At 38.2% G+C, this 14,055-nt stretch overlaps 1 protein-coding gene across 1 annotated transcript in view; it reads left to right on the plus strand.

Moving 5' to 3' along the window:
• NLK (nemo like kinase) overlaps positions 1-5,475 on the plus strand; it is a 131,892-nt gene extending 126,417 nt beyond the window's left edge. Inside the window, exons 9-11 of the mRNA XM_045519052.2 lie at positions 323-521; positions 1,472-1,565; positions 3,680-5,475. Of these exons, the coding sequence (XP_045375008.2) occupies positions 323-521; positions 1,472-1,565; positions 3,680-3,734 (348 nt within the window). The 3' untranslated portion in view covers positions 3,735-5,475. The remainder of the gene's footprint in view (positions 1-322; positions 522-1,471; positions 1,566-3,679) is intronic.
• The last annotated feature ends 8,580 nt before the right edge of the window (positions 5,476-14,055 follow it).

Here is a 14,055-nt window from a genome sequence, read left to right on the forward strand (position 1 = left end):
TTGACCCTGCATACATCTATTTAAAGGTAGGAACTTTTCAGGATCTTAGCAGAAAGTCATTTCTAAGTGCTTTATGGTGGTGTACGGTGGTTTATAACAGTAGTTTGTTGTCTTATGTCATATACTCCTACTGCTACCTTACCCACTTCTCAATTCAATTATCCCTCTTGTCCTCACCATTTGCAATTATCCCTTTACACAGGATGCACCATAAATTAAGTATAAGCTGTGTAAAGCAGTTACTGTGGCTTGTGAAAGATCCTGTGCGGACAGTCATGTTTATCTGTAGTGTTGATGTGCTGGTCTCTAAATTTGATTTCAGTCCAAAAGAATATCCGCTAAGGATGCCTTAGCCCACCCCTACCTAGATGAAGGGCGACTACGATATCACACGTGTATGTGTAAATGTTGCTTTTCCACCTCTACTGGAAGAGTTTATACCAGTGACTTTGAGCCTGTCACCAATCCCAAATTTGATGACACTTTTGAGAAGAACCTCAGTTCTGTTCGACAGGTTAAAGGTGAGTATCTTTTTTGGCGTTCGGCCAGGCAGGATGACTAGTAACATTTTCTCCCATGTGGCCGGGAAAAGCTGAGACCTTAATGGAGATCCAAGTTCCTCAATATGTTTATTTTACAAACTTGCATGTGACTGTTTGTCCAGGGCATATATGCCAAGAAAGCGCTGTGTGTTATAAAAACACTGATTTAAAATTATATCTAAGGGAAGGTCAGGCAGAGGAATGAACATTTTGTTCTTGTTTTCAAAGCTGACTTATTTAGTGAGTGTGACTCAGCGTATTTAATATGTATTCACTCAGTATGATTTCATAGAATGAAACATATTGGACTTTTTTATATAGCATGCAAAGTTCTAAAAAGGATAAACATCCACTGAGGGAATCATTCCTTGGATGCGGACAAGAGAAGGAAGTTTCTGATAGTCCACTCATAAAATTTCCTGACACGATCTCCAATTGGGGTGGGGGTGGGGGTTAATGACATCCAAAATCCTGAGTAGTTTTTAAGTGTCTGCTCTAGGACATTTTAGAAGAGAGAGTAGTCCCCAAAGTAACCAGTCTGAAACTATGTACCTAAATACCAACTGAGGTTTTTAAAGTGATTTTCAAAAAGGCAGTAATTACCAGCAATTTAGAAGAGTTCATTTGTAATGCCAACCCAGTGGAGTCACTCTCAAATTTATAGACCATTTTACTCCTCCCACTGACGGGGTTTCCAGCCCATGTAATGCCATTTTGGTGGTGGTGTTTTTTTTCCTATGTTTAGCAGCAGCTGTCATTTTGGTTTCAGGAAAGTTCCACTGGATTCTGCCTGATAGATGACGTGTGTGTTTGATTTAACTAAACCACTAGGAAATGCTGTTCACATGCTGGTTAGAGTTAACCTAAGAATCCACTGCTCCCAGGCCTGCAAATTGGCATGGGTTGTATGATGTTTGTTTTCTCCACAGAAATTATTCACCAGTTCATTTTGGAACAGCAGAAAGGAAACAGAGTGCCTCTCTGCATCAACCCTCAGTCTGCTGCTTTTAAGAGCTTTATTAGGTAACTATATGTATGTAATTCTAACTTTGTTGTTAGAATTAAAAGGATGCCATTGTGGTTTTGTTATTCAGCATATTTCTGGTTTTATTTAGATTAGATAATGTACATAAAAGGGCCAACAGAAAGTTTCTGTTATGAGTTTTGGCTTTAGTCAAAAGCATATTAAAAATGTAAGCATGCATTTTTCTTCCAGCTCCAGTGCACTGTGGCTGCTGTGGCAGTTTTTTCCCCAGATGAACATTATGCCGCCTGATCATGTACATGGGGATCCTCCTTCCACAGTGAGGCAGCCACTGTCCTGGAGTTGGACATGGTCATCTCAGCTCCCACTACATCCCCACCACCTTAATAATAATTGCAAGAAAATTGTATTTTATAGGTGGACAGCTGGTGTATCCTATTTAGAAGAGAAGCCAACAGTCTTACTGGTTAAAAAGCTATAAACTTCCTTCAGGACTTAACAAGCCTCATTCTCTTTGTCCTTTCCTTCTCCATTTCTTTTTCCATAACTCCTTGTATCAGTCAAGGCCCAGTCAGTAGAAGTAGAAAGCCAGTAATATGAACAGGAGAAATTTAATAACAAGAAGCATTAACTAGGAAAAAAGATGGTGAACTACTAAAAGGCATGAAAGGATTCTGAAGAGTCCTGGAATAGCACATGCAGAAAGCAGGTCCTCCTTCTGGACTGTGGGAGCGTGAACAAGGAAGAGTGAGAACTTACAGGAAGCCCCTCCACCCAAGGCTAATAAGATTTGGGCCTCTTTGGAGAGGATCTGGCTGCCACAGGAACACAGCATGAGGGTGGTGAAGAAACTTTCCAAAAGGTGTGGGCAGAGCTGGTTCATCAAAGAGGCTGCTGGGCCTGGGTTGCAGAGAAACTTGCCAGAAAGTTTGGGTAGATCAAAGCTGGACCTTCCACGTCAAAAAAAAACAAAAACAAAAACAAAAACAAAAAAAACACAGGCCAGAATCTGGAAGGGAAGCGCCTTCCTAATGCTGTGGACTTGCAGTGCCCTTCCAGCGCCCTCTGTTGACAAAGGCTAACATCAAGCCAGGTGGTGAAGAAGGGTGAACAGGGTCTGGCTCGGGTATCACAAAGCAGAATGAAGGGTGGCTTTGGATCTGAGAGCCCACACTCTACCTGCCTTTCTCCCTCACCCCTTTCCCTCTGTTCCCTGCTTCTCTTTCCCTTCCCCTCACTTTCAGTTGGCCTTGAGCCAGCATTGAAGTTGATTAAATTTACTGAACCAAAGTCAACAATTTTTTAGAATTTTTAAATCAGGTGACTTTCATTCCTTCCATGTATTTTTCTGTAGAAATTAAGTTGCATTTTCACTTCTCTGTGGTTTAAAATTCCTTTAATATTTTCCCCTAAGAGTCAGTGATCCAGTCAATCAGGTGTTTTAATACCTTCCAGGTGCAAGTTATTCATTATCCTGGGCCCCGAAGAAGTAAAGTGATTACACACAACCCCCTCAAGTTTATAGTCTGGTTGGCAACATTAGACAGACATGTGAAGTAACTGGTAAAAACAGATCTGTGGATAACAAATGATAAATGATTATCAATTAAAACTTGATAAAAGAATGCTTATGAGGCTCATTCAAAATAGGTCCCCACTTAAAGTCACCTTATTTTGAGAAGCTAGTTTTAAATAGCTAATTCTGTATCCTTTGAAGTTATTTTCCTGATTGAGTATAGGCATTATTGTTTATAATAGCTATCATTTATTATGAAGTAGGCACTGTGGAAAGCACTTTACATATATTATCCTATCACAATATCCTGTGAGGTGGATAGAGTCAGCCCTTTCCAGGAGAGGAAAAGTGAAGGGATTTGCTCAGTGTCACACAACTAGTAACTGACATGCTGCTTTCAAGCCCATGTTATTAGCCACTATACCATATACCACTGTATCATACTCCTATGGATACAGAGCCTTAAACAATTTGAAACAAATGCAACTTTGCAGAAGTGAAAAGAAACAAATAAAAATCCAAAATGGACTTTATAATTTTTCTTTAAAGGAAGAAGGGAGAACAGGCAGCAGTGAATTGCCCTGTTGCCTTTTGTGATGCTACAACTGATTTCACTGTGTCTCTGATTTCTTCCAGTTCCACTGTTGCTCAGCCGTCTGAGATGCCCCCCTCTCCTCTGGTGTGGGAGTGACGGTGGAAGATAATGTACTACTGAAGATGTAATGTAGCTTTCCACTGGAGTCTGGGATTTGCAATTCTGGAGGTTAATCATGCTTGTACTGTAATTTTACTAATGAAGTTTTAAATTAACAACCACTACTTGTATGATATGAATAATATTTAGAAATGTTACTAGACTTTTAATCCTGTAAAGTGGTTGTGCTTTTAGAAGAAAAAATATTTTACCCAGAGTTGCACATGTTTTATGAATTTAGTGCAGCTGTTATGGCTCACCTCAGAACAAAAGAGAATTGAACCAAATTTGGGAGTTTGGGGTTTTGTGTTTTTTGTTTTGTTTTGTTTTTCCTCTTTAAAATGAAGTGAGATTATTCACACACTCACACACAAACACACACACACACACACACAGTCAAACATTTAGATATTTGAGCCATTCCTGAAAATTTGGGGTTTTCTAAAACTAAAGAATCTAGAAACCTTGCCTGCGACCAATCATGGAGCCACATGAGCTAATGGTGGCTGCACCTGGGGGGGGGGGGACCGGGGGAGGGGCATGCCACCTAATGATCAAGCCCTATAATTAGCTTCTCATTAGAGCCGTGACGGTGACGTGTGCTGTCTAAAATCCAATGTTGTGGGTAGAGAGAATGAGTTTGTGACTAGGAGAGACTAAACTTTTGTTTTCCTTACCCAGTATAAATATATATATATATATTTAATCTATTTTTATTAGAAGTTTTTCTGCTCTTTCTTACATAAAAGAACCTCCAAGCATGCATCTTTCATGTGTGTAAATAATTCATTTCTGGGCTAATTTCAAAAGAATCCCAATTGCTGTATAGAGAGAGAACTAGCTTGCACATTTTAGGTCTGTGAAATTTTGTGAGACTTTTCCTGCACTGGACAGTAAAAAATAAAAAGACAAAAATTTTAAAAAATTTAAGCCACAAAAAAAGGCACATAAGGAATTATGTCAAATGTGTTTGTGTCCTTAGGCAAAGCTGTGGGAGTCTTGAAATGTCACAGTAGTAAATAACTTATTACTTTTTTGACAAATTCTTTTTTCTGTTGGAACACTGAATTCTTCTGTGCATATGTATATATGAATACAAATTGAAGGCCTCTACCTCCTGGAGTTATACAACTTGGCTTGTTTACCTCCACATGCTGATGATGACTATTTTTTTTTTTAAGTTCAATGTGGAGACTTGAAACTTGAATGTCCCTTCCAACTTTTATATTAAAAATAAAAAGACAAGAAAATTGAAGATCGTTTTTCACCTGTACAAGGAATACTAATGGATCGTCTTAAAATTGGTCTAGGAAAAAACCTTGGTGTGTGTTATGGACAATTAACTGTTAAAGTTATTGTAAGTTATCTGTATTTAGCAGAGTATTTTCATCTTGAGTGATCTGAGCTGAATTTGAAGACTATTAATAAGTTATGTTTGGAAGTTTTAACTTCAATGAAGTAATTATTTGCTGTGAAAGAAACAAACATTGAATTACTAAACAAAGATGGTGCAATATCTTTGTTTTTTTTTTATGAGGCTCCTGAGAATCAACCCAACTGAAGCATTTCAATTCACTTGAATGAGAAACGTGTTTAGTATCAAAAGAGCCCAAGAAGACACTGGTGTGAAAGGTACAATCTCAGAGGTTGGTCAATTACCGTGCACACTTACTGGTCACTTTGTACAATGTAGATTTGAAGTACAGTGGTGAAAACATTAAATGTGACATTTGAAAAAGTTGTGTCATATGTGTTATTTTCCTTTGTTTTCTCTTCAGTACAGTTTGTTTCCCGAATTTGCAAAGTTTTGGGACATTTCCTTTTTATATTTACATTTTGATCTTTGAGGAAATTAATTGTAGGATTTTTTTTCAATCTTCCCAGAAACTTTAGATTACCAAAAACATATTAGAAACTACGTTAACCAATGTCAAAGATATTGTGATTTAAAATATATATATGCAATTTGAACGTCTTTCCAGACCTTAGAGTGTAATCCAGTGGTTTTCAAACTTTTAAGAATCCTATTCTCATGTGAAATCAAACTCCAGCGTAGTGGAGTCCATTGTATTAAATAAAGTGGACTGCTCTGGATGCAGCAGACTGCTAAGGGGGCTTGACCCCCTCCCTTCTCTTCCTTCCTGCCTCCTGACCCTGGCAGCCCAAAGGGACTTTCAGCTAAGGAAGAAGTCCCAGCTGGGTGGTGGCATAATTAAGACCTGATGCCAGACTGCCTAACTTCAGAATACTTTCCCTGAGGCTGGATAAAGCAACGTTACTCTTGGGTTTTTAGATGGCATGTGTACTTCTCCCTGTGTTTTCCTGATGTAGCAAAATGAATGCATTTTTTTCCCCTGACATAGGCGGAGTTGACTGTTCTAACTTACATAAACTAATACTAGTTTTTTTATCCAACAAACTTTTGAATAGCTACTATGTGCAAGAATTACTTATAAGGAAGCCTTGTTAATAATGCTTAAATAAGAAAACTAGTTTATCACTTTCAAGAGTATTATGAGTTAATTACACATGTAACACTTTGAAACTGAAGTTGTTTACACATTAAGTATTAGAGAAAAATATATTAACCTGTTCTCACTGGAACCTGCTCATCTAACCAAGGGATTTGTGCCTTATTTTATTTAAAATTGTTGATAATTGCAAAAATGTGGAATTTCCACAGCCAGTAGAGTCAGTATGGACAGGTACATTAGGGCTGTAATCAGCTGCAATTTAAGTATAAGGACCCAGAAGATAGAGAGAATCTCTTATGATGGCTCATAAGGTTTGGAATTTTTACTTTGTTTTTCCTCTGTGGTATGTCATTTTTAATATTACTTTTATATTAAACTAAAAGTATATTAAAGAATAGAATGCAAAATTTACATAGATCTTTAAGGCAGCTCTGGGGGTCTGTTCTCATGTGCTTTAGTAATGCCCAGACAGCACGATAGTAAGTGGACACTTTCAGGGTCTTCTCTGCAGTATCTGACTCTCCACCTGTCCTTCCCTAAATGGTCTTTCTCTCTTTTAGAGGCCACAGCTCTCCCTTACAGGCTCCTTCCCCTGCTGAATCCTCACATGTTCTCTGGGCTAGGGATCAGTCCTAGGTTTTCATCCTACTTCAAAGCCAAGGGTTCTTGGCTTGGCTACTGAGTTGAATCACCTGAAGAACGTTCAGGAATTCCAGTGCCAAGCCTGCACCTCAGAATCTCTGGAGGCAAGATCAGGCATCAGTTTTGTGTTGTAAGTTTCTGTCTTTGTTTTCTTAAGTTCTCCAGTTGATTCCAATGTGCAGCCAAAATCTACTGCTAAGGGTCTATTAGAAATTTCCACTTGGGTATCTTACAGGCATCTCAGACATGTCAAAAATGAAATTAATAATGTTTCCTCCTCCCTACCCACATTTTATTATTAAATCATTCTCACTTCCCCACTAGCTCTTTCTTTTTTCCCCTTCCTAGACTAGCAAAATGGTTGAGGCTTAATCTGCTAAAGCCACTCTCAACATTTCATGAAGAACTGTGGAAGGGAAAGGACTTGTGAGTATGCTTGGGGTGTGGGGGACAGAGTTGTGTGCTGAGCTGGGCTGTAGCCCCCCTCTTCATATTAGGTTAGGACCGGTGCCAGGGTGGTGCTCCTGGCAGCACAGCACCAGCTTTTCTTTTTTGGCAGGTGAGATGGAACAGAAGGACTCAGGTTACAGTGCTCCATCTGCTCCCTGCCCCCAGCCCTGGGCCTGGGCTTCACCGTCCACCCGTAAGTTACATAAGCCCGAAATCAGAGACCTCACTCCCATCTCAACTCCAAAATTCATGCACATTTGGCCTTCCATTCTTTAATGTACTTTTATCTCAATGTTTAAAAATGTAAAAATGTTTTTATCTCAAAGTTAAAAAAATATGTCATACGGTGGTGACACACCATAAAGGAAAAAACAAAAATATTCCAGTTAATAAGTCAGATGCTATTGAATCTTGTTTTCCATTTTGGAAGTCAGGGCTGAACTGAAGTGACTGATACTGCTCACCAAATTTAACATCCAGTTTCTACTCTCTCAGGTTTAAAATATTTTGAGAATCAAATACATAAGCGATAACATTTTCCCCTGAACTTTTAAGTGACTTTTATCAGTGAGTGAACAATGCCCAGATACTTGGAAAGAAGTGGTAAGTTACAATTTTTGGGGGGGTTGCTGTTGGTAGAATTTTTAACAAGTGGACCTTCTTGCTAAAAGGTCACTGTTTATGCTGGGTAGCCGACTTCAGGGGTCTCTGATACAGTGGTCAGTCGCCTACTGTCTCAGGGAGCTACCCATCAAAGATCTCTAAGTAAAGAAAGATTTTTTTTAACTTATGTTTTAATAGTAATACTAATTTTCACAGCTCATCATCCTTACAGCCAACTGTTATAAAAATGTCTTAATATATCATGGTTTTCTTTAAATGAGTGGCTTTACCTTAAAGTTTTTGAGAATGCTTATCCTTGAGAAGAATAATCCTGTGAAGACAATATTGTGAGTTCCTTTTAAAAACTGTATTGTTTGTGTGCGTATTAGTCATACATTCACAAGGTACAACCTACAAAAGGATGGTGAAAAGGAAATCATTCTCCCTAGAGGCACAAACCACTGTTTACAATTTCTATGGATCATTCCAGAGATAGCGCTGCATAGTCAAGCTTATATATTTTTATAGGAGTGAATACAATATGTACACTGTCCTGCGTCTTGCCCTTTCCATCTGATATATGTGGAAGGTTGTTCCACATGAACACACGTAAAGCTAAAGCTTTTGAGCCATTTTCTTTTTATAAAGGGAAACAACGAATAACTTGAATTTATGACCTCTTATCTATGTTTTCTCCTTTGTCATGACATGTTTCTCCATGAAGAAAAATAATTCAAGATAGAACCAATTTAACCAATTTCCCCCCCCAGGTAAGCCATTGCTCATATGTGTAGTACATGTTTTCTAAGTCATTTTTTATTCTACTACAAATTTCCTTAAAAGACAAGTATTCAAACCACATTTTGAAAAAAACTAACCATTTTTTTCCATCCCACTAGACACACTGAAAAAATCAAGAGGCATTTAGCTGTACAAACTTTCTCACTTTTGCCAGATTCAGATGTGGCCCTCTTTACTCATTTGTGCACCTTTTCTCACTTCGTACTACTTGCCAAAATTCATTATTCAATAGTTCTTCAGTTGTCTTACCAACAAGGGCCTTAAAAATTAACGTCTTAATATACATCATCATACAAATGGCAAATAAAGACCAACAGAATAACCAAATCAGGCTTTCATCTAACTATGAAGAATCAGCTTAAGCTGAGTTTTGCAACCAGTTGGGTTCATATATTTTTGAGTACAGCAGAAATTTTTGAACTTGTATTTCCAGCAATATAAATGATTAGGTATTCTAAAAAAAAAAAAAAAAAAAAAAAAAAAGACTCTGAGGGAAATAGTATGGAGGTTCCTTAAAAACATACAGAGTTATTATATGATCCAGCAAACCCACTCCTGGGCATGTATCCAGAAAAGACAAAAGCTCTAATTTGAAAAGATATGTGTACCCCAATGTTCACAGTGGCACTATTTACAGTTTACTTTTTAGCCAAGATAAAGAAGCAACCTAAATGTCCATCAACAGATGATCAGATAAAGAAATTGTGGTAAGTATATACAATGGAATACTACTCAGCCATAAAAAACAATTGACATAATGCCATTTGCAGCAACATGGATGGACCTGGAGATGATCATACTTAGTGAAGTAAGTCAGACAGACACACATCAATATGATATCACTTATATGTGGAATCTAAAATATGACAGAAGTGAACTTACTTACAAAAATAGGAAACAAACTTATGGTTACCAAAGGTGAAAGAGGGGAGGAATAAATTAGTAGGAGTTTGGAATGAGCAGATACAAGAGTGATCAGATACACACACACTACTATATATAAAATAAACAACAAGGTTCTATTGTATACCATAGGGAACTATATTCAATACCTTATAATAACCTATAATGAAAAAGAATATATATATATTCTTTATATATATATAAAACGAATCACTACGTAGTACACCAGAAACTAATACAACATTGTAAATTACTTATACTACAATAAAAAATGAAAGCTAAAACTTCTGAAAACTTACCCAATATACATTACGTTGTATACAGTAAAAATACACAAATGCACAGAAAGTAATAAAAGATAATGAGACTCAGGGATACAGTGAAGAAGGTTGAATCTGTATAAAATTGAAATTCCAAAGATAAAAGGTTAGAAGATAAATAAATAATAGCTGAAATTTTCTTAGACTTGATAACAGGAATCATTGAATTTAGGAAGCACAACAAATCATAAGTGGGATAGACAGCTTTAGTGAAACTGCAGAGTGACAAAGAGGTGGTCCTAAATGTACAAAGAAAAAATTGCCAAAAATAACACATTGAAACTTCTCAAGAGCAACAGCTGAATCTAGAAGACAACCAAAGGATATAGTCAAAGTTTTAAGAGAAAATAACTGTTCACCTAGAATTATAAACCAACATGTAGTGCAAAAACATAAAGATCTCTTCAGAAAACAAATTGTTTATTATCAACACATACTCATCAAAGGCAATTCTAAAGGACGTACTTCAAGAAGAAAGAATAACTACAAGCAGATCAAAGCAAGAATGAACAAGGAAACTGGTGAACATGTGAAGAAAATCAAGCAAACAGACTGCATACAGCAAAAATAATGTCTAGTTGAAAGGGGGATAAAATTAATTAGCATTCTTTAAACTAGGATACAGATATCCCTGCAGATAAATGAAGACTCTCCAGGAGGTGCATAGGCACATACATTGTTAAGAATCAATTTCAACATGTTTTCTACCCATCCCCAGTCTCCTTCCAGCTATCCTTTCCACCCCCACACTTCATAATCACCTTTATCACACTTTACAAAAGACGTACTTCTCACGTGTCCTAAATGTTACTGTGACACAATGTCCCTTTGTGTAAAAACTTTTTGGGCTGCCAAATAAAGGGACAATTTGGGGGTTGGGTTGGTTTTGGGGGGGTAAATTAAGTATATTCTAGGAAGAGTAACTCATTGAGAGAGAAAACCTTTTAAAAATTTACATATAAGGCTTTTCTGGTCAAGATAGCTGAGTAATAGGACCACAAGCTCACTCTCCTCACAGCTACAACAAAACTACTACCAACTGCTAAACAACGCCGCCCCCCCCCCCAAAAAAACCAGGCTGGAACCTTGCAAAAAAGATCTTCAACTGGAAACAAAGAGGGAACCATAGCAGGATGGTAGGAGGGGTGTGCTCACAGTATAATCTGGCCCCGTACCCCCAAGGTGGGTGACCCACAAGCCGAAGAATAATTAAGTCTGAGTTCTAAGCCCCACATCAGGCTTCCAATCCAAGGTTTCTGACATTGGAAAGAGGAAACCCCAGGACATCTGATTTTGAGGGCCAGTAGGGCTTAACTCCAGGAGCCCCATGGATCTGGGGGAAACAGAGACTTCATTCTCTTGGGAAGCGTACACAGAATTTTGCATGTGCCAGGTCCAAGGGCAGAGGCAGTGATTTCATAGAAACCTGGGCCAGACCTGCCTGCTGGTTTTGGAAGGTCTTCTGGGGAGATAGGGGACAGATGCAGCTCAGCCAAGGGACATAAAAGCTGGCAGCAGACATTCCAGCAGTGTTCATCTACATGAGCTTTCCTGGAGGCTGACATCTTGATTGAATCATTAGCACCAAGACCTAGCCCCACCCAACAGCCTGTAGGCTTAAGGGCTGAGAAGTCTCAGGCCAAACAACAAACTGAATGGGAACACAACCCCACCCATCAGCAGACTTCCTAAGCCACAAATGCCTCTAGATACAGCCCTACCCACTAGAGGTCAAGCTTTACCCAGCAGTGGGCAGGCACTGACTCCTGCCAGGAAACCTGCATAAGCCTCTAATCCAGCCTCATCCACCAGGGGGCAGATACCAGAAATAAGAAAACAACACTCCCAAAGCCTGTGGAATGAATCCACAAACACAAGCCAGACTCTGCACTGGGAACACCTAGACCATGGCCCTTGGGTGATGAGAGGAGTGCACTGCTGGGACACACAGGATGTCTCCCACAGAGGGCCACTTCTCCAAGGTCAAGAAATGTAACTAACCTACCTAAAAACAAATAGAAAGATAGACAATATGAGGCGGCAGAGGAATATCTTCCAGGCCAATGCACAAGATAAAATCCCAGAAGAAATAAGTGATGAGGAGATAGGCAATTTATCTGAGTTTAAAGTAACGATGGCAAAGATGTTCAGAGAACTTGAGAGGAGCATAGATGCACAGAGCAAAGTTTTTAGCAAAGAGTTGGAAAATAGAAAGAATACCCAGAGTTGAATAACAAAATCACTGAAATGAATAACAGAGAAGGAACCAAGAATAGTCTAAGGAAGACAGAAGAATGGATCAGTCAGCTAGAAGACAGATTTGTGGAAATCACTACTGCAGAACAGAAAAAAGAATGAAAAGAAATTAGGACAGTTTAAGAGAATGCTGGGACAACATGAATCGCACTAATATTCGCATTATAGGGATCCCAGAAAGAGAAGAGAGAAAGGACCTGAGAAAATTTTTGAAGAGATAATAACTGAAAACTTTCCAACTTGGGAGAAGAAACAGTCACCCAAGTCCAGGAAGCACAGAGAGTTCCACACAGGATCAACCCAAAGAGGAACAAACCAAGGCACATAGTAATCAAATTGAGAACAATTAAGGGTAAGGAGAAAATACTAAAATTAGCAAGAGAAAAGCAACAAATAACATACAAGGGAACTCCCATAAGTTTACTAGCTGATTTTTCAGCAGAAACTCTAAAGGCCAGAAGGGAGTGGCAAGATATATTTAAAGTGATGAAAAGGGAAAACTTACAACCAAGAATACTCTATCCAGCAAGGCTCGCATTCAGATTTGATGGAGACATCAAAAGCTTCACAGATAAACAAAACCTAAAAGAATTCAGCACCACCAAACCAGCTTTACAACAAATGTTAAAGTAATTTCTCTAGTCATCAAACCATAAGAAAAGAGAACAAAAATAAGAGGAAAAAAAAAAAAAAAAGACCTACAAAAGATTGCTTTGGCAATTCGAGGTCTTTTATGGTTCCATATAAATTTTGGAATCGTTTGTTCTAGTTCTGTGAATAATGTCATGAGTATTTTGACGGGTTGCATTGGATCTCTAGATTCCTTTGTGTATTGTGTCCATTTTGATAATGTTGATTCTTCAAATCCAAGAGCACAAGATATCTTTCCATTTCTTTGTATTGTCTTCAATTTCCTTCATTAGTGTTTTACAGTTTTCAGAGTATAGGTAACCTCTAGGTATTTTGTTGTTTTGGATGCAATGGAAATGTTTATGCCAGTTAATAAAATTATGGTTTTTGAAGTGAAAAAAAAAAAGTGAATGAAGGGCCACAAATGGCAAAATATTCTTTTTTGTGGGTGAGTTGTACTCCATTGCATGTATGTGCTACATTGTGTTCATCCATTCATCTATTGATGTGCATTTAGGATGCTCCCATATCTTGGCAATTATAAATAATGTTGCTGTTAATAGCAGGGTGTATGTATCTTTTTGAGTTAATGTTTTTGTTGCTCTTGGATATATGCCCAGGAGTGGAACTGCTGGGCCATATCGTGGTTCTATTTTTAGGTTTTTGAGAAACCTCCATATTGTTTTCCATAGTGGCTACACCAATTTACTTTCCCACCAACAGTGTTCAAGGGTTCCCTTTTCTCCACATCCTTGCCAACATTTGTTATTTGTGTTTTTTTTTATTTTGGCCATTCTGACAGGTGTGAAGTGATACCTCATTGTGATTTTGATTTGCATTTCCCTGATCTTAGTGATGTTGAGCAACTTTTCATATGCCTGTTGGCCACCTGCATTTCCTCTTTTGGAAAAGTGTCTGTTCAGTTCTTCTGCCCATATTTTAAATGGGTTGGTTGTTTGCTTTTTAATTGAACTACAGTGGATTTAAAATGTTGTATTAGTTTCTGGTGTACAGCGTGGATGGACTTGGAGGGCATTATGCTAAGTGAAATAAGTGAGAGAAAGACAAATGCTGTAAGATACCACTTACATATGGAATCTAAAAAAATACAACAAACAAGTGAATATAACAGAAAAGAAACAGACTCACAGATGTAGAGAAGGAAGTAGTGGTTACCAGTAGGAAGAGGGAAGGAGGAGGGGCAAGATGGAGGAGGAGGATTAAGAGGTACAGACTATC

This window comes from Camelus bactrianus, chromosome 16 (genome assembly GCF_048773025.1).
Source record: "Camelus bactrianus isolate YW-2024 breed Bactrian camel chromosome 16, ASM4877302v1, whole genome shotgun sequence".
Taxonomy (NCBI): Eukaryota; Metazoa; Chordata; class Mammalia; order Artiodactyla; family Camelidae; genus Camelus; species Camelus bactrianus.